The sequence below is a fragment of the Nicotiana tabacum genome, chromosome 2 (assembly GCF_000715075.1).
Source record: "Nicotiana tabacum cultivar K326 chromosome 2, ASM71507v2, whole genome shotgun sequence".
Classification (NCBI taxonomy): Eukaryota; Viridiplantae; Streptophyta; class Magnoliopsida; order Solanales; family Solanaceae; genus Nicotiana; species Nicotiana tabacum.
The window spans coordinates 20,794,016-20,815,466 of NC_134081.1; the positions used below are offsets into that span (position 1 = coordinate 20,794,016).

The following is a 21,451-nucleotide window of genomic DNA, read 5'->3' on the forward strand; positions in this document are numbered from 1 at the left end:
TGGGGTGAGGCTGTAGGGCTGCTTTGTGTTGGGATTCTGGTATGGTGATATACTTTCACCCGCATATATTGGGGTGAGGCGGTAGGACCGCTTTGTGTTGGGATTCTGGTATTGTGATATACTTCCACCCGCATATATTGGGGTGAGGCGGTAGGGATTCTGGTATTGTGATACACCTCCACCCGCATATATTGGGGTGAGGCGGTAGGGCCGCTTTGTGTTGGGATTCTGGTATTGTGATATACTTCCACCTGCATATATTGGGGTGAGGCGGTAGAGCCGCTTTGTGTTGGGATTCTGGTATTGTGATATACTTTCACCCGCTTATATTGGGGTGAGGCGGTAGAGCCGCTTTGTTTTGGGACTGTGGTATTGTGATACACTTCCACCTGCATGTATTGGGGTGAGGCGGTATGGCCGCTTTGTGTAGAGATTGTGGTATCGTGATACACTTCCACCTGCATGTATTGGGGTGAGGCGGTATGACCGCTTTGTGTAGAGATTGCGGTATCGTGATACACCTCCACCCGTTTATGTTGGGGTGAGACGACATTGCCGCTTTGTGTGAAGGTGGTTATAGAGGATCCCCGACTGAGTATCTATAAATGTTAATGGAAGCTCTAAATAAATTTTCTTGATGTTGACAGCTATCTAAGCCCATTTATTGTTGCTATGATTCATCGTATTCATGTCGAATTTGTAAGCCTTTGAATTTGTGTACTTGTATTGTGTAAGAGAACACTGTGAACGGTCTATGAGACGCATATGTGTACAATATGATATGTGAACACTAGTATTGTGAACATCGGTATTGTAAATACTGGTATTGTAAATATTGGTATTGTGAATAGTGATATTGTGAATAGTGGTATATCGGTGTTAATGATCTCCCAAACAAAATCGTATATGAAGTTCGTATTTTGGAAAATTACCATGTTTTTAACTAGACATTTGGATATTGTGGATTGTGACTATTTGTTTCTATGTGTTGCCTTTTTTTATATGGGCATTTATTTTGAAAGAGGATTTTTAGCTATACATACTAGTGCTATTCGATAGTGCTAACATCCCTTTTGCCGGGGGCGCTGCATCTTTTAATGGATGCAGGTATACTTCTACAGGATTATATGGACCTTTGATTGGGATCTTCTTCACTACTCAGCTTATGGTGAGCTCGCTACAATTCTAGTAGGTGTTTGGGTCTAGTTCGTTTTACGTATATAGGTATCCATTGTCATAGAAGCTCCATGTACATTGTGGGTCATGTAATTAAAGATTTGAGTTTTGTCATGTATTTATGTTCACAGTATTTACAGCTATTTATAGAGCTGTGTAACCACTACGAAAAAGAAAATATGGGCCATTGAGCCAAGTATATTTAATATGAAAGTCAAGATTTTATTATGTTATGGTAAATCATGCATGAGTAATGATGAGAGGTTAATGTAAATTAGGCTTGCTCGACTGGGTTTACTCGGTTGAGCGTTGGTCACGCTCCACGATTTCGGGGCGTGAAAAACTTGGTATTAGAGCATGGTTTATGAGTCCTAAGGTGTCATGGAACAATGTCAGTAGAGTCCCTCTTATTTGTGTATTGCCGGCCACACTTATAATAGGGAGGCTACAACGATATTTAGGAAATGTTTCTCTTCTTCTATCATCGATCGTGCGTTAAGTTTTCGAGTTAGTCTCAGAGTTCCCTTGTTAACATCAAGGAATGTTTGCATATCGTGCTACGAAATGAGAAAAGCCTAAGGATTAAAGGAATGATGCGCATAACAGGCATAATGTGTGAGGTGCCCAATTGTCCTCGTAATGGAAGAAGGAAAGGTCAAGGATACGAACAAGGTAAGCAAGGTCATAGAGTTGGTTTAGAGAATCATGGTTGTTGTTTTCATGTATATGGTGCAATATGGTATTATCTATATGTTGTTTAGGATTGATTTTTGAGATTCTCTGCCAGGTGGATAGGCCCCAATTACAGGGCAGACTCTGGCAAAATTTCTGAAAGTTTAGGGAGTTGGCCAAATTTTGGAGCCTTTGGTGTGTAGATAAGGATTTAAGTCACATTGGGTATCTATGGCAGACTCTAATCCTCATTCGAGGACGAATGATCCTAAGCGGGGGAGAATGTAAGGCCCCGGAAAAATTTCTCTAATGATTTAATATTTTAAAGTATGCCAACGGTATTAAGGAATAGCGTGTTAGAGTATTATAGGAGACCCATGGGATAGAACCACATTATTTCAAAATGAAAAGTATATGTTTAAGGTGTGTTGAAACATACTAAGGAGTTTTGTGAATGGAAAGAATTCGTGTGGAACAAGTAGGATACATTAAGTGGAAAGGATGTCTCAATTCGCACAATATCCTACTTCAAACATATTCTGCTACCAAACTATAACGACTTATGAGGTGATCTACCTATCAAATTAAAGCTCTTTGAGTCTAGTTTCTAACGATTCAAACCGTTCATCATTCGGACATTCCTATAAGAAGTTATGATCAAATACCCAAAGGCTGGCCTGTAGCTCGCGGGGCTGGTATAACACCAGGCATTAGCCTGGCGAGGCCAGCCAAAAGCCAGGCTTAACCAGGCTTTAGCCTGGCGAGGCCAGGGGTAATACCAGGCTTTACCCTGGCGAGGCCAGCCAAAAGCCAGGCTTAACCAGGCTTTAGCCTGGCGAGGCCAGCCAAAAGCAAGGCTTATTTAGGCTTTAGCCTGGCGAGGCCAGGTCTGTAGCCTGGTCCGGAATTTCGGAAATATCCATTCTTTTATTGTTATAACCCGACCCAACTTCGATAAATAAGCCTTGAAGCTCATTTTGGAGCAAAAATCTGATATTGTTAAAGAGAAGTGAGAGTGTTCTAGAGAGAGGAAGAAGCTCAAGTGCTTTGTTCATCAAGATTTTGTCCAAGCCTTGAAATCCAACAAGAAATCCCTCAAGTTCTTCATCTAAGAGGTAAGGTTCCATACCCTAGTTTTCAATTTCGAATTTGGGTAAAAAATGGTTGATTTGGAGTATGATTCTTGGGTGTGAGAGTATTATTTATACATTCATGTAACAATAAGTATTTATGGGGAGATTGTTGAGCTCAAATGGGTAAAGATTGGGTTGTGAAGTGAAAGAAATCTTGTGGAAGAATCTTGTAACCAATTTGCACATATATTGTTAGATAAAATGCTCAAATGAGCTGAGACCATGAATATCTTCCTAATAATGGTTCAATTTTGTTATGTCTCAAAATAGATTGGGATTGCTAGAATTTCCAGAACGTTGTAGTAATTTAAGGAAAGCTCAAAGCAAGGTATGTTGGCTAAACTTTCTCTCTTGGAATCGAATTCCATGATATTCCCATAAGTTCCAAGTATGTTTGTCTCAAGTTCCTTATTCTATGTTCCGAGTTATTCCTAATAAATTTGATTGTCCCGAATAAGCAAAGTGATGATAATTGTGTAATCAAAACTTGTCCCGAATGTTCCTATCACATTATGTTACCCTTTGGGAATGTGTTCAAGAATGATATGTGTATTAAAATGCTATGTCTTTGAGTCATGTTCCAAATGAAGGTTATGAGGCCATATTATGTGAGAAAATCTTAATATTCCTAAGACTTTTAATTGCTCATAGATGTACCTAAAGTATTGATTTGTAAATGTCTTATTGTTGATAATCTATAAAGATGGTTGGAAGTAAAATAAGTGAATTGGGGATATAGAGTGTGGCAAACGTGCCAAGAATTTAAGTTATGATTGTGGCTAGTAGTGCAAATAATTTGAGAGGATGTGATAAAGAATATGAAATGAGACTCGACTCAATTGTTTAAAAAGGGATTCGAAAATAGAATTTCCTAAAAGTTTTTGTACTCAATTCATGCCTATAAGTGACTGCTTTAGCTAATGCTTTGCTTTATAAATATATTCAGGGTGATTTGAGTTCTATATACTCATGTGTTGAAATTGTACATTGTCATTTCTGGGGAAGAGTATTGCAAGAATAAATGGTGTATTGATTGTTTATGATTTTGATGTGTGTTTCAATTGCTGGTTGATATGCCTCATTCTTTGGGAAGAAACCGTGTATGTTTGAAGTTTCCATTTCAAATGGATTTGAAGTATATGATTTTCGAAATATTCTATATGTTAATATTTGATGGTGATCTTTGAAATTGAAAGGGGTGAAAGTGTGGAATATGCAATACGGCCATTGTGCCATGAAAGAAGAATCTTGTGTATAGCCAAGAGAGCCAATGAAATAATATATGTAAATGACTTTGATTTCTAAGTCCCCAAGAGTCATGAACGTAGATAATGACCTCAAGAGGTCAAGGGAGTAAATAATAAGATGCAAGGGAGATGTCCATTGATAAATGACGATGAACCTTAAGAAAAGGAATTGGGACCATGTGCCATTGAAATCGACTTATTGATTTACCATGCATGCGCTAATATAATGAGTTGTGTTTTTCCATGATGAGCATGAACATGAACATGCCATATTCCAATGATATGAGTAATTACGACGTTAAATGTAATGACAAACTATGTTGCTTTGTGTTTATATATGGTATTGTGATTGTGATACACCTCCACCCGCATATATTGGGGTGAGGCGGTAGGACCGCTTTGTGTAGGGATTGTGGTATTGTGGAATACACCTCCACCTGCATATATTGGGGTAAGGCGGTAGGGCCTCTTTGTGTTGAGATTCTGGTATTGTGATATACTTTCACCTGCATATATTGGGGTGAGGCGGTAGGGCCGCTTTGTGTTGGAATTCTGGTATTGTGATACACCTCCACCCGCATATATTGGGGTAAGGCGGTAGGGCCGCTTTGTTTTGGGATTCTGGTATTATGATATACTTTCACCTGCATATATTGGGGTGAGGCGGTAGAGCCGCTTTGTGTTGGGATTCTAGTATTATGATATACTTCCACCTGCATATATTGGGGTGAGGCGGTAGGGCCGCTTTGTGTTGGAATTTTGGTATTGTGATATACTTCCACCCGCTTATATTGGGGTGAGGCAGTAGAGCCGCTTTGTGTTGGGACTGTGGTATTGTGATACACTTCCACCTGCATGTATTGGGGTGAGGCGGTATGGCCGCTTTGTGTAGAGATTGTGGTATCGTGATACACTTCCACCTGCATGTATTGGGGTGAGGCGGTATGACCGCTTTGTGTAGAGATTGCGGTATCGTGATACACCTCCATCCGTTTATGTTGGGGTGAGACGACATTGCCGCTTTGTGTGAAGGTGGTTATAGAGGATCCCCGACTGAGTATCTATAAATGTTAATGGAAGCTCTAAATAAATTTTCTTGATGTTGACGGCTATCTAAGCCCATTTATTGTTGCTATGATTCATCGTATTCATGTCGAATTTGTAAGCCTTTGAATTTGTGTACTTGTATTGTGTAAGAGAACACTGTGAACGGTCTATGAGACGCATATGTGTACAATATGATATGTGAACACTAGTATTGTGAACATCGGTATTGTAAATACTGGTATTGTAAATATTGGTATTGTGAATAGTGATATTGTGAATAGTGGTATATCGGTGTTAATGATCTCCCAAACAAAATCGTATATGAAGTTCGTATTTTGGAAAATTATCATGTTTTTAACTCGACATTTGGATATTGTGGATTGTGACTATTTGTTTCTATATGTTGCCTTTTTTTATATGGGCATTTATTTTGAAAGAGGATTTTTAGCTATACATACTAGTGTTATTCGATAATGCTAACGTCCCTTTTGCCGGGGGCGCTGCATCTTTTAATGGATGCAGGTATACTTCTATATGATGATATGGACCTTTGATTGGGATCTTCTTCAATACTCAGCTTATGGTGAGCCCGCTACAATTCTAGTGGGTTTTTGGGTCTAGTTTATTTTATGTATATAGGTATCCATTGTCATAGAAGCTCCATGTACATTGTGGGTCATGTAATTAAAGATTTGAGTTTTGTCATGTATTTATGTTCACAGTATTTACAGCTATTTATAGAGCTGTATAACCACCACGAGAAAGAAAATATGGGCCATTGAGCCAAGTGTATTTAATATGAAAGTCAAGATTTTATTATGTTATGGTAAATCATGCATGAGTAATGATGAGAGGTTAATAAAAATTAGGCTTGCTCGAGTGGGTTTACTTGGTTGAGCGCCGGTCGCGCTCCACGATTTCGGGGCGTGACATTACCAATAAGTCTGTGGAATATTTGGATTACACGAAATAGAAATATCTACAACATAGACCCGTGATAACGTTAGTGTTAGATATACAACAAAGCAAGCAACTGAATTCTCATATTTGGCAGCATCTTCTCACAAAAGAAAGAAAAGAACTACAACCAACCTAAAGTAGAGTCATCCAAAGCAAAACTTTTACAAGTTAAACATAGATGGAGCACACTCAGCCACAACTGATAGCATTGGAGGGATAATTAGGAATTACAAAGCTAAATGGATATTAGGTTTCTCAGGAAATGTCCCAAGGGACACATCCATTTATGCAGAATTATACGCATTGATTCATGGGCTCAAATTGGCATATGAATACAATTTAGTGCCACTGGAGGTGGAGGTGGATACAAGGGAGATTATCACAATGTTACAATTTGATAATATTTCGTTTGCTAACATGATAAATGATTGCAGGTACCTCCTGGGGCAGCTAGGTAAGCTAGTAGTTCATCATGCATACAGAGAACAAAATAGGGTAGCGGATCAACTAGCAAAGGTAGGCCATAATTTTGGGAACAACTATGTGCCAAGCGTTTTTGAAGTTATCCCAGTTTTTGTTGAAAAAGTTTTTGAAGAAGACATGCAAGGTATAATAGCTCCACGAACAAGTCAAGGGAATGTTTTGCAAGATGCCAACTGTACTCTCCATCAGCCGCCTTCAACTATGAACTGTTGTTGTGATGATAGTTCCACTAGGAATACCATGAACAACATAAATATTAGTAGTAATCTAGTACCTTGTAATAGTATAATACTTTGTAATAGGGTGCTACCTATGCACCACCTCTCTGTACGCACTAGTTAAATTAATATATATATTTCATTCGCACCAAAAAAAAAAAAAATATATATATATATATATATATATATATATATATATATATATATATATAAGCAAAACCAGATAATACATAGAAAAGGATACAGGTGACACCACTTGAAATAAAATAGTTCGTTACCCAGCTGGTTAAGCGTTTCAACCTCTTAGTAGAAGTCAGGAGTTCGAATCCTTTTGGCGGCACACAAGTTTTTATTGTTTTTGAGACATTATTTATTAAAGAAGAATTAAAATATATTATGTATTAGTGAGGCTTGAACCACTAACCTCTAACAAAATTAAGCAACAACAAAAATCACTTGTTGACAATAAATATACTCAAATCATTCTTGGAAAAAGACATATTTGGTACTAGTATTTCTAACGAGACTATCATTAATATATTTTAGAAACTAAAAACTCGTTGTAGAGATTTATAGTAATGTTTTGAATTTTTTTTTTATAAATATGATGTTATTATAGTTATTCATTTGTTCACTTCTTTGTTCACCTATTACAAAATATGACACCGCTTACGAAAAATTCTGTGTACGCCACTGAATACAATAGGTAACAACCATCCAAACCAGGTGTAAGTGATTTGTGATCGTTTGGTTTGAATACGGTTTATGCCGAGATAAGTTATGCTGGAATAAGTTATGTTGGGATTAGTTATGCTGGGATTAGTTATCCTGGTATTGTTTTTTATCCACTGTTTGGTATGTTGTATTAAAAATGACAATTGCATAATTTCTAAGAATAAGGTATAAGTTATCCCGGCACTAATTACCCTACCCTCTACAAGGTATAAGTTATCCCGATACTAATTTTAATCTCGAAATAATTTATACTAAGTTTTCTAACCAAATAAAATATTAAAGTGACATTAAATTTTTATTGCAGCACTATACCTTCTTGTACTTCTTAACAAACGATCGACAGTGTATTTATTATAGATGAAAAATAGAGGTAAACCGTAAACCCCAAAAACAGAGCATCCCCACCGTTAGCTTGTTTGTAGAGAAGCCTTCTTCACCAGTCCCGAAGAATCAGGAAATTGAGAAGATACCCAATCCACCTAAAATGATTCAGCTCTCAGCTTACCTTTTTTTACCAATGGCGTGCCACCACTCCCTTATTTATACCCCTCGCCCCTACCCCCACCTTCATCTACCCCCCGACCCCTCTCTCTCACTACTACCCTCTTCCCCTGCCGCCTCTCACTATCGGCAAAACCTCAATTTTCCCTACAAAAAGGTACTTTAATTAACCGCACTTAACAATCCCTTGTACCACTTTTATATATTTTATTTTTATGGAAATATGCACTATTTACGGGTATATACCCATTTGCGAGGTTTTTGCACGGTCATTGTAAAGATTTTTGTATATTATAGGTGCATTTTAACATGTCGTTTTCATTTTTACTAGATTACTAATTAATGCGCAACTAGATTATGACATATGAAGATACATGTAATCTTGGGATAGTAATCTATGATACAAATTTTATGATTTTGTTATTTTGAGCGCAGATTTGTAATTCGCATACACGAAAGGGGAGAGTGGTTTGTTCAATGGCGGCGCAGAACAAAGCGATGAGTGGTAATAGAATGCTGGTAAGTAAAGTTCACTCCTTTAACGCTTTGTTTGGTCGTTCAGAATATTGTGTTTTGATAAATAATGTAGTAGAATCTTTTGTTTTGGATTTTCTTTTAACTTTTTCTGATGATGGGACAAAATGTTTCTTTTAGTAAATAAATATAGAAGCAAATTTTATTTAATTGGTGATGTTAGTTTAATTGATTGTTTTGGGTTTTTTTAGGTGTTTGTTCCACCACATCCTCTGATTAAGCACTGGGTTTCAGTTCTTCGAAATGAGCAGACGCCTTGCCCCATTTTCAGTATGTGAAGTTTTTCTAATTTATTTTAGCTTCCTTTTTTTTCATTCAATAGATTTTAATGCTGGAATTAAAATTTGCAAAAAATTATTCTGAACTGGATATGAAGAAAGATAATATGTGAGGGGTGAAGTTTGAGTCTGTTACTGAATTTTGCATCACCCTTTATTATGTGCTGAAAAGATTTAGTTGCATTGTTTGAAATTTATTCCTAAATGTGAAATATAGTGTCTCTTTTAATGGATAAATGTGAAATTAAATGTAAAAGGAACTGACTTTTAAATGTTAATGTTTTTATATTTTTAATAATATATCAATGTGTAATTTGTGATTAAGGTGTAGTTGCCGGTATCTATATAACTGTTAAAAACTATTTTTAATTGAATATTCAATTTATTCGTTTTAAATTTGAGTGTAAAGTTTATCTAAGACTGATTTTAGGCCTACCACATTGCATTTTGGCACTTTCAATTGTCATAATTATTTACCTAAAAATAGTCTTTACGGTCAAAGCAATTAATTTAATGTTTTGCGGCACTAACAGCCGATTTAACTCACTTTTTCAAATATAAATAATATAGAATAACAATTGAACAAAATAATTGAGAGATAAAAGGAAAGAGAAATTTTATTGATGTTAGTAGCAATTTTTTTCGCGTAAGCTAAATATTAAATTGCCAGAAATAGAACAATGAGAATCAGCAATGTGATTGAGAGAATAATTGAGTAATTTTCAGACGGGGATACAATGTAAGGAATACGAGTTTAAATAGTATTTTTATCCGCAACTGATTGCCTTGTCAACCTACTGCATGTTACTGTCATTTATTGCTTTTATTATACGTTACATAACTGATGCGTAATCGATCACGTAATAATGGTGAATCCCGTGTAATCCGGTATTAAATGATTCTTTCCTTATTTATAATTATGAACGATCTTTCATAACAAGCCCGGGTCTTTTCCTTCATAATCAGTTCCAGAACTAATAGTAACGGTACTAATATTAGCTCCGAATGTATTTTACACGTTATTCTTCAATAACTTTGCTGACACGTATTGTAATCTAATTGATATTTGCAACGGTTTTCTATGCACTGACGGCTCTGTAACTTTGAAGTGACAGTCCCATAAGGACGATTTGTGATGACGTAAGTCTTTCCTATAAATACGAAACCATAAACCCTCAAAACCTTCTTCTACCTTCTTTCGCCTTCGCCTTGTTCTTAGAAATTCTCTTTGCTTTTTTGTACTTTGCTTTCAACCACCTTCTTCTCTTTCTGTTTTTTTGTTCTTTTCTTTCTTCCTCTTTCTTTATCTCTCTAATGGCTTCCAAACCTTCAGCTTCTTCCAACCCTGCTACTTCTCATCGTGATGTCATAGTGGATGAACTTCCTAACGTAGTAGCTCCAGTTAGGTCTAGGAGAAGAGGAAGAAGACTCCATAGCCTTGGCTCCATGGTGAGTAGAGGCGGCACTACTTCCACTGAGGGAAGTTCTTCCAAAACTTCTTCTACCTCCAAAACTTCTTTTAAGGGCAAAACCAAAGCGAAAGATACCACAAAATTTTGGCTGAGCCCTTAGTCTCTGAAATTAACCACAAGAATTTTTTTTTGTAGCCGACTGTGCTGAGTAGAATAAGAAGATTAGTCAAAAGGACACCATTCTCTTATCAAGTCATGCCATCTCACTTATTTGTAAGGAGTGCCGTTTGAGATCCAATTTTTCAGTCAAAGCTCCTCGTGAAGACGAACGAATAACTAGCTACCGCGAAGATTATTCATTCGTGTATACCTATTCGTTCACCCTCGGGTTCCAACCTGCAATAAACCCGGTGATCATAGAGTTTTGCCAAAACTTCAATTTGTGTTGTGGTCATATAGGCCCGGTAATTCTGAGAGTAGTGGCGTGCCTTCGCTATTTGTCAAGTTTAGTTTCGGCAAATTTCACTCTTTGCCATCTTCTCCATTTATACTTTCCCAAAAATTTTCGTGCCGGTGTATTTACTCTCACGACACGAAGCAAACGAGTTATCGTCAATCTCGAAGATGATCATGATAGGGGTGGTACAGCAGGTTCGTAGCTGTTCCTACCCAAGAATTAGTAGGACACGATAATCTTCCATTTCCGGAGAAGTGGAATCACATATGTAATTTTCCTTCACCGTCCTTAAATTGCTTTTGTTTCATTTAGAATGCTCACATACTCTTTTATAAATCTTTTGCAATGACCATAAAAATATCCGGGGAAGTCCTGAGTTTCCATGATTGGGTTGCATTAATGTTGTCTTCCGCTCCCATGGAGCAAAGAACTTGGAAGTTCATTTCCTAAACATTTGGTTGGAAAGCGAAGATCCACAGTAAGCTTGTCTATCATGCGTATTTTCCTGCCTTTTCATTTATAATGGTATTGAATGATGAAATTTAGTTTGCAAAGAGTGAAATTTGCCGAAACTAAACTTGACAAATAGCGAAGGCACGCCTCTGCTCTCCAAATTATCGGGCCTATCTGACCAAGACAAAAGTTGAAGTTTCGGCAAAACTCTATGATCACCGGGACTATTGCAGGTTGGAACTCGAGGGTGAACGAATAAGTATACACGAATGAATAACCTTCGCGGTAACTAGTTATTCGTTCGTCTTTACAAGGAGTTTCGACTGGAAAATTTGATTTGCAATGGCACTCCTTGAGAACAAGTGAGAGATGGCATGACTTGATAAGAGAAGGGTGATGGTCAGTTGGATCATTACGAACATCCTTTTGACTAATCTTCTTATTCCACTCAGCACAGTCGGCTGCAAAAGAAAATGCTTGCGGTATAATTTCAGAGATTAAAGGCTCAACCAAAGTTTTTGGGGGTATCTTTCGCTTTGGTTTTGCCCTTAAAAGATGTTTTGGAGATAGAAGAAGTTTTGGAAGAATTTCCCTTAGTGGAAGTAGTGCCGCCTCTACTTACTATGGAGCCAAGGCTACGGAGTCTTCTTCCTTTTCTCCTGGACCTAGCTAGAGCTACTACGTTAGGAAGTTTATCCAATATGACACCATGATGAGTAGAAGCAAGGGATGAAAGCAAAGAACGAAAAAGCAGAAAGAGAAGAAGAGGTGGTTGAAAGCAAAGAACGAAAAAGCAGAGTGAATTTCTAAGAATAAGGCAAAAGTAGAAGAAGGTTTATGGTTTCGTATTTATAGGAAAGAGTTACGTCATTATGGGATTGTCACATAGTCGTCAATGTCTAGAAAATTGCTGCAAATCTCAGAACCAATCATATTGAGCCACATGTTCCGAGCATTAAATGAAGGCGGCGCATGTCTCTTCACTTCTGCAGCACGTCGTTATAATCTCGGGAAGAGGCGGCAAACATTCCCGCTATAAATAACTTACCACTTCCCGAATATTCATTTGAGATTATCCAGAGATTGAGGGAACTATCTGTATTAGTTGAAAATAACCTTGCCACGTGAATCAATTAGATTACAACACATGTCGGCAAAGTTATTGAAGAATGATGTTTAAAATACATTCGGAGCTAATATTAGTATCGTAACTATTAGTCCCGGAACTGATTATGAAGAAAAAGGCACGGGTCTGTTACGAAAGATCGTTCATAATCACGAATAAAGAAAGAATCATATAACACGGGATTTTCCATTATTACGCCATCGATTACGCATCAGTTGTGTAGCGTATAATGAATGACAGTAATGTGCAGGGGGACAAGGCAATCAGTTACGGATAGAAATACTATTTAAACCCCTATTCCTTACATTGTATCCCCATCCAAAAATTACTCAATTATTCTCTCAATTGCATTGTTGAATCTCATTGTTCTATTTCTGGCAATTCAATATTTAGCTTACGCGGAAGAAGTCCTACTAACATCAATAAGATTTCTCTTTTCTTTTATCTCTCAATTATTTTGTTCAATTGTCATTCCTTTTTATATTGTTTATATTTGAAAAAGTGAGTTAAATCGGTTGTTTGTGCCCCAAAACATAAAATTAATTGCTTTGACCGTAAAAACTATTTTTAGGGTTAAACAATAATGTCGCACACCTACCAATTACTCTATATTTGAGGTTTATGTAAGACATGGCCGAACTATCTCAGGCATGTATTCTATGTGTGGTACTTGCACTTTTTGTCCGATGCAACCTTTTCTAATATTGTGCGGACGCACATCCCTCTTAATATATGCATTTATATTTCATTTGGCTGTCCTTTTGAATTTTGATCAAAGATATATCAATTGGATATTTTTCTTGTAGGGAATGCCATGTCTGAACTTGGTAGATTGCTTATGTATGAAGCTTCAAGAGATTGGCTGGTGAGTTATGATAATATCTGTTTTTGGTTATTATGCATGAAACTCTATTAATGTAGAAGTCTAAATTCATTAAATATAGCAAATTTAGATGTTCAAATTGAACATGACTTTATTCTGTTCTGATGTTCTTGCAATTGAAGTAAAACAAAACCACCCTAATCTACAACTAAGCTATAGTGATGCCGATGGTCTTAATGAACAATCTTCCTTTGCCAAATGTTGACTTAAAATAATTATCATCATCATTGCAGCCTATCATAACAGGAGAGATCCAGTCACCAATGGGTGTTGCATCTGTGGAGTTCGTTGATCCAAGGGAACCTGTTGCAGTAAGCTTTAAATTTTCTGCATCTTTGTAGTCCAACTATTCGGCTATTCCTTTCAAATTGCCTCTTTCTTCTCCGGCCTCTCAATTGGTTCATGACATGGTTACCAAGTTTGGTTTTTTTACGAAACCTAATAACTAGACAACTCTGATGGTTGTGGTTTTTATCATATATATTTGTGAGAAGCAATCTTTCATAAAAGATTAATTTGAAAACACGCCATGGTCATTCATGCACCTACTACCTTGGTTTACAGATTGTTCCCATCTTGAGAGCTGGTCTGGCTCTTGCAGAGCATGCATCATCAATTCTTCCTGCAACAAAAACTTATCATCTGGGTAAAGACAAGTTTATCATCATCTTTTAGCATTGGAAACTATAATCTCTCATCTTCCTTAGCTGTATGTGTGGATATTCATTGGAGTATCAATTATAGATAAATTTGGTGATTGAATCTTAAGGTGATTGCACTTATAATGGCATGATAGCCTACTGCTTCATAAGAGTTTCATGTACATGATAATGCTCACTTATTTGCACAGGATCCCCCTGCCATTTGAAACAAAGTTTCATTTTGAATCATGCTTAAAACTATGTCAATCTAAGCTCCAAATATTGTCCTGTACTTTGTTCTTTTTGTGTTTTTTCCATTTGTCTATTGTCACAATGCTAATTTTTCTGTTCATTTTCAAATTAAGGAATAAGCAGAAATGAAGAAACACTTCAGCCCTCTGTATACTTGAACAAGTAAGTATCTTTGTTGAAGCTGGACTATTGCTTACTATTGTATAATTTGGCACTTGGTTTCTGTATGAAGTATGACCTGCCTTCGCACGATAAGTACAAATTGTTGCGCCATTTCCTATTTTATTTGAGCTTGGAGTGTTCTTGTTCTTTTGGCCGACGAACTATGAGGTAAATTTTTTTTAACACTTTTCATCCATTCTGTAGGTTGCCTGATAAATTTCCTGAAGGTTCTCGTGTGATTGTTGTGGATCCAATGCTGGCAACTGGTACCAACATCTTTTTCCCCTTTATTTCTGTAATTTTCATATTTAAGAAACTCGTGAATTTCCCTAATACATTTTGCCGCATATCCGTTCTGTTTTTTTCAACTCTAGCTAAAAGGTCAGATTCTACCAATATTTACTTATCCACAAAAAAGTTTATGTTGAGCATTGCGGATGGATTGACCCGTAGAAGATAGATGCTGCCTATTATCATACTTATATAGTTATATTACTTCTCTCTGTCTTGTCAATACAAATTTGTCCCCTTAACTCCCTGTAGGGATGCAAAATCAGCAAGCACTGTTTTTAACCTAACGAATAACTGTTAGGTAAGGCATAAATTTCCACTTCATGCAGAATCATAACATTTTCGTCAAAACTTTATTCAAAGCTTCTTGTCCTGAACTATGCTTCCTCTACTCCAGTCTCCAGTTATATTGTTATCTCACTCTCTAAATTGTGTTCTGTGTAGCATTGCCAAATTGCTGAAGTGCAATTAAGCTGAATTTATACACAATTATAGGCTGGCCTCATGGGTTTTTGTTTGTAGTATTTTTTGGATTAAACAACAACAATAAACTTAGTGTAATCCCACAGTGGGGTCTGGGGAAGGTAGTGTACCTTACCCCCCTTTAAGAAGGCAGAGAGGCGGTTTCCGGTAGACCCTTGGTTCAAGAAAGATAAAAGGAAGGGGCAACAACAAGCAAACCAATCAAAAAATCGAAGTGAAAATACAAAACAAACACTAAGTAATGCAATCAGAAAATCGAAGCGAAAACAACGATAAGTAATAACAGAAATATAAGAATAAGGAAATACAAGATTGGCACTTAGTAATGCACTAAAGCTACTGGTACAAGCAAGGATAACGCTCGGCTACCTAACCCTCCACCTTAATTCTCAACCTCCGCACCTTCCTATCTAAGGTCATGTCCTCAGTAAGACGGAGCATCGCCATGTCTTGCCTAATCGCCTCTCTCCAATACTTCTTCGGCCTGCTTCTACCTCTCCTTAGGCCCTCCAAGATCAACTTCTCACACCTCCTGACTGGGGCATTTGTGCCTCTCCTCTTCACATGCCCGAACCATGTAAGGCCCGCCTCCCGCATCTTGTCCTCCACAGGGGTCACGCCCACCTTCTCCCTAATAGCTTCATTTCTAGTTTTGTCTAACCTGGTATGCCCGCACATCTATGTCAACATACTCATTTCAGCCACCTTCAACTTCTGGACATCGGAGTTCCTGATTGGCTAACACTCAGCCCCATACAACATAGTCGGTCTGACCACCGCTCTATAGAACCTACCTTTAAGTTTTGGTGGCATATTTTATCACACAAAAGACAAAAGGAAAGGGTAACAATAAGCAAAGCAATTAGAAAACCGAAGCGAAAATACAAGATTAACATTAAGGCCCTATTTGTCCATAAAATGTTTTTCCTTTTTTTCAATATTTTTTTTCAAAAATGTGTTTGTCAATGAAATTTTGCAAGTTTTTGGAAATTTTTCGAAAATGAGTTTTTCAAATTTTCAAAAGTTTTTCCTCACTCACAAAACTGCAACATATTTTCAAGTGAAATGCATGTCCAAACATAAGTTCAAATTCCAAATACCATTTTTCAACTTCACTCCAAATACTACTTTTTTTCAAATATTATAATTTTTATGTCCAAACGTCTACTAAGTAATGCAATTAAAAAACCAAAGCAAAAGCAACAAGTAATAATAGAAATCTAAGAATAAGAAAATACAAAACTGACACTAAGTAATGCACTAAAGCTACTGGTACAAAGCAAGGACAACGCTCAGCTACCTATCCCTCTACTTCTCAACCTCCACACCTTCCTATCCAAGGTCATGTCCTCAGTAAGCTGGAGCATCATCGTGTCTTGCCTAATTATATCTCGCATCTTGTCCTACATGGGGGCCACGCCCACCTTGTCCCGAATAGCTTCATTTATAATTCTATCTAACCCGGTATGCCCATACATCCATGTCAATCCTCATTTCAGCCACCTTCAACTTCTGGATATAGGAGTTCTTGATTGGCCAACACTCAGCCCCATACAACATAGTCGGTTTGACCACCGCTCTATAGAACTTACTTTTAAGTTTTGGTGGCACATTCTTATCACACCAAACACCGGAAGCGATCCTCCATTTCATCCATCCCGCTCCAATACGATATGTGACATCCTCGTCAATCTCTCCATTCCCATGTATAACTGACCCAAGGTACTTAAAGCTTTCTCTCTTAGGGATGACTTGTGAATCAAGCCTCACGTCTTCATCCACTACTTTAGTTGCACCACTGAACTTGCACTCCAACTATTTTGTCTTTGTCCTATTCAACTTGAAATCTTTAGACTCCAGGGTCTGCCTCCAAACCTCTAACCTCTCTCGTTAACACCGTCTTGCGTCTCGTCAATCAATACAATATCATCTGCAAATAACATGCACCACGACATCTCCCCTTGAATGTGGCGAGTTAGTGCATCGATCACCAAGACAAATAAAAATGGGTTGAGGGATGACCCTTGGTACAGTCCCATCACAACTGGGAAGTGTTCCGAGTCCCCTCCCACTGTCCTCACCCGAGTTTTAACTCCATCATACATGTCCTTAATAGCCCTAATGTATGCAACAAGAACACCTCTAGCCTCCAAACATCTCCACAGAACCTCCTTCGGCACTTTATTGAAGCCTTCTCTAAGTCGATGAACACCATATGTAAATCCCTCTTCCTCTCCCTATACTGCTCCATCAATCTCCTAACAAGGTGAATAGCTTCCCTAGTCGAACGTCCTGGCATAAATTTGAATTGGTTCTCGGAAATAGACACAATCTTCCTCGCCCTTAGTTCCACCATCCTCTCCCAGACTTTCATAGTATGGCTTAGTAGCTTGATACCTCGATAGTTTTTGCAATTTTGAATATCACTCTTGTTTTTATACAACGGGATCATCGTACTCCATCTCTATTCTCCAGGCATCTTCTTCGTCCTAAAATGACATTAAATAACTAGTGAGCCGCTCCAAGCCCGCCCGCCCTGCGCTCTTCCAGAATTCCACCGGGATTTCGTCTTGCCCGGTTGCTCTTCCCCTGCTCATCTTATGCGTAACCCCCTCTACCTCCTCAACTTTTATGCGCCTACAATACCCAAAGTCTCAACGACTCTTGGAGTGTTCCAGGTCACCCAGCACAATGTTCTTATTCCCCCCTTCGTTCAAGAGTTTATGGAAGTAAATATGCCATCTCCGTCGAATAAGTGCCTCATCTAACAAAACTCTGCCTTTCTCGTCATTGATGCACTTTACTTGGTTCAGGTCACGGGCCTTCCTTTCTCTATAGCTTCTTATCCCCTCATTTGCCTCCAAGTTCTTCATACAAGCGTTCAAATGCTGCAGTCTTAACTGCCTTAACCGCTAACTTCGCTTCCTTCTTAGCCATTTTTTGGAGTAAAGGAGCACATATTTCTTATAACAGACAAGCTTAAATAGTTCTGCTGCAGTGATACACCATTACCAATTTCCCTCTCCTTTTCTAGTTAGGAGTTGGAGTCTAGGTTCTCTAATAAGAGCTAGTAACTAAGATCCATTGGGGTTGTAACAACCTTTATCTTTGCAAGTATTCATGGCTATGTGCCTTCTTTGCGATTCTTGTGAAGGAAGTACTTCCCATGATATCTTCACCAAGGAGTCCTTATCAGGCCGGTCTAACTTTTAGTGGCAAACATTTGTCTTTTCCTTTATATCAGTTTTTGTAGTTGGATGTGTGTCTCATAGTATGTACTGACAAACACGTGTATTCTTGTCGTAGTAGCTATAAACCCTTCAGTTTTTATGCTTTTAAAGGATATTGTCACTTGATTATTTTCTCAACTGACTGGATTTTCGTCATATTTCCAGGTGGTACAATAGTTGCAGCCATTGACCTTATAAAGGAACGTGGGGTTGACAATAGTCAGATTAAAGTTGTAAGTTATCAACGTGGGGTTGACAATACATTTATTTGCTAAAATGTTTGTTTGCTATTGTTGACACACTGTGAAGGGTGCTAATTTTTCCTGTGTGATATCAACATGATATTTGAAGAATGTTCTGTTGGATGTTAAGGATCTTAAGAAACACATGCATGCAGACATAAATATATATTGGTATTCGAAACTTCCACTCAACTTTCTTTATTATGGGAAGAAAAACAAAGAAAATTACGGGTACAAGGGAGAGAGGCTTGTCAATGGTGCTCCAGAAATAGAGACTGATATTTTTTGCAGCAAACCTTGCATGTTTAAATATTCAGTTGTGACTGCCTTTCTCTTTGGTCTGTGAAGCAGTTCTAGATTTTGCTATGCATTTTCAGAAAACCTCATCTTGCAATGTGTAAAAAAAATGGGGGTTCTATATGAGTTTAGGTCGGTTCAACAGTCGATGCTTCCCAAAACTGGAAATACCCTGAATGAACATTTCTTCAACGAGTGTTAGTTTGATGTCTCAATTATATTTGTCTCGTCAACTTGCTGATTACACGAACTGTATCATTCAGATATGTGCAGTTGGTGCTCCTCCTGCTCTCCAAAAGCTCAGTGAGAAATTTCCAGGGTAACAAGTTTAATAACTCGAAAGTTTACGTATTTTATGTATTTGATTGTGTTTCAGTAGATATCCTGATTTCTTGTTTCTTGGTTTTCCAGATTACACGTATATGCTGGAATACTTGATCCAACTGTTAACGACAAAGGGTAACAAATCGTCAAACAACCTTTTACCTTAATCAGGTCATTACTGTTTTCTGATTGATAAATTTTCAGGTTTATTATCCCTGGATTAGGAGATGCTGGAGACCGTAGCTTTGGCACATAAAGTAATGTGCCATACCATTACTTCGCCATATCATTTTTTAGAAGTGAAATACGCATTGTGATTTCAGGAGTTAGGCTTTGATCCCTACCTTGTTTATCATTGTTTCCCAATTTTGGAACCTTGAGGTACCAAATACCTATATGGAAAACACCTGCCAAAGTTATTTTCCTGTGTCTTTCAATTTTTTGGCAGTAGGACGGGTTAAAGAATATGTGAAGTAGAGTTCAGAATAGATTGAAACGAAGTAATATAGGATGCCAGTTTTCTGAGCCAAGGTTTTAGCAGTCTCATCATTTTTCTGCAGGAGTTTTGTGTCTATGTATTTTACAAACAATTAATCGATCAAATTAATCTCAGTGATGCTTTGGAACGTGGTTATTCGATTGGATACTTTGTTGATTCTCAGGGAGTATTGAGAGTTCAGGAAATGTAACGTTATTTGATTTTAACATAAGAGTAGATGTGCTCTTTGTTTATGTTTCTCTATTGTGTACTATTGTATGCAAATCTTAAAGGGAATTAATTTGTTATTTCAAATAAAGCGTATAAATTTTGACAGACAATAAAACTAAACTCTTGCGCATACACAATTAAATGATTGCTGCCTTAGTCTTGACACTACTATAAAACTTATAATTGTTTGTGCAGTTTAATCTGTAACGTTACGTTTAGTTCCAAGAAAGACAGAATGAAATATTAATGAATTATTCTACTCAAGCTCATCCTGTCCTGTCGTTTGATACTGCTAGAAGAAACGTTTTAAAATAAAAATGTCATTCCGTTGAAGTGCTTCATTTTTTATGGTAAAAAAATATAATTGTGCAATATTTATAGAAATGTTAGAAAATCATAGTAGGATTAAGTGATTAACAATACATGGCAACTAAAGATCAACCTACCATAACAGATTCTCTTTAAATTAAGGAATCCAACTCACGTAAATAACAACACCTAAAGATAACTTCAAATAAATTTGTATTAATTGGTTTCAGACGTTAAACTTGTATTAAAAGATGACTGATCTTTACATCTCTATGGAATATCTCCTTTTATCTCTTAGTTATAGACAAATTACTCGTATAAATTCTAACTCAAACTATAAAATAAAATAAAAAAAATATAGCAATTTTTTATAATAGGTATATTAATATATACCACAACTAACAGTTAAAAAAATAAGATCAACAAGAACGAAATTATTACAATAAACTTTGAATATAACAGGTACAATAATATACGAAGTGTGTCCAAACAATTGGAAATAAGACTAATATAAATCCAACAAACTTGGAACTTTGCATATATAATAACTGTATAATGTATATAATTGGTATATATTGTACATATATTTAGGGAATAATTCGATTATATTGCATATTTCTTTAGCAATATTTAATTATATAATTGGTATAGTAAAGGTATAATTATAAGTAAATGAGGAGAGAAAGAGGAAATGATTTTAAGAATGATGAGGAACTACAATCTTAAATGACCAAAGTTGTTCCCTATTTTACCGGCAATTAACTTTTTGAAACATTTGTTCCGTCAGTTCACTTTTACTTGTCCACTATATTAAAAATATATACATTTTTATTTGTCCATTTTACCAAATCAAGATAACGACAATTTTTTTCTTGTTTTACCCTTATCACTAAATACTCATTTTCAAAATATTTCCCAAGACTGTATACAATGCTATCATTATTATATGGTAAAATACATACTGCAATTATTATTATTTTTTAAGGGGCGTAAAACGTCCAAAGTGGACAAGTAAAAGTGAACGGATGAAGTATTATACAATAATTTGCTATACAGTCAAACCTCCCTAAGTGTTGTTATAGAGAAAATATATTATAACATAATATAAAGATCAATTTCGAGAATAACTTGCTTTTATAGTAAATGGCTATTATATTAGGATGTTGTTATAGAGAGGTCTGACTATATAATAATGA

The 21,451-nt window shown here is 36.8% G+C and overlaps 1 protein-coding gene across 1 annotated transcript; it reads left to right on the top strand.

Annotated features, from left to right (window-relative positions):
* Nucleotides 1–8,065: 8,065 nt before the first annotated feature.
* On the top strand, nt 8,066–20,030 carry LOC107787906 (uracil phosphoribosyltransferase). The gene is made up of 12 exons (NM_001425858.1): nt 8,066–8,329; nt 8,608–8,691; nt 8,898–8,976; nt 13,239–13,297; nt 13,549–13,626; nt 13,880–13,961; nt 14,322–14,370; nt 14,575–14,636; nt 18,540–18,607; nt 19,177–19,232; nt 19,325–19,372; nt 19,442–20,030. Exons 1-12 carry the CDS (start codon nt 8,156–8,158, stop codon nt 19,491–19,493), a joined length of 891 nt encoding a protein of 296 aa, NP_001412787.1. The 5' UTR covers nt 8,066–8,155; the 3' UTR covers nt 19,494–20,030.
* Nucleotides 20,031–21,451: the final 1,421 nt, after the last annotated feature.

Coding starts and splice junctions, on each gene's coding strand:
- LOC107787906 (NM_001425858.1), top strand. CDS start 8,156: ATGATTCAGCTCTCAGCTTACCTTTTTTTACCAATGGCGTGCCACCAC. Junction 8,692..8,897: donor TGAGTGGTAATAGAATGCTG/GTAAGTAAAGTT, acceptor GGGTTTTTTTAG/GTGTTTGTTCCACCACATCC. Junction 19,373..19,441: donor CCAACTGTTAACGACAAAGG/GTAACAAATCGT, acceptor ATAAATTTTCAG/GTTTATTATCCCTGGATTAG.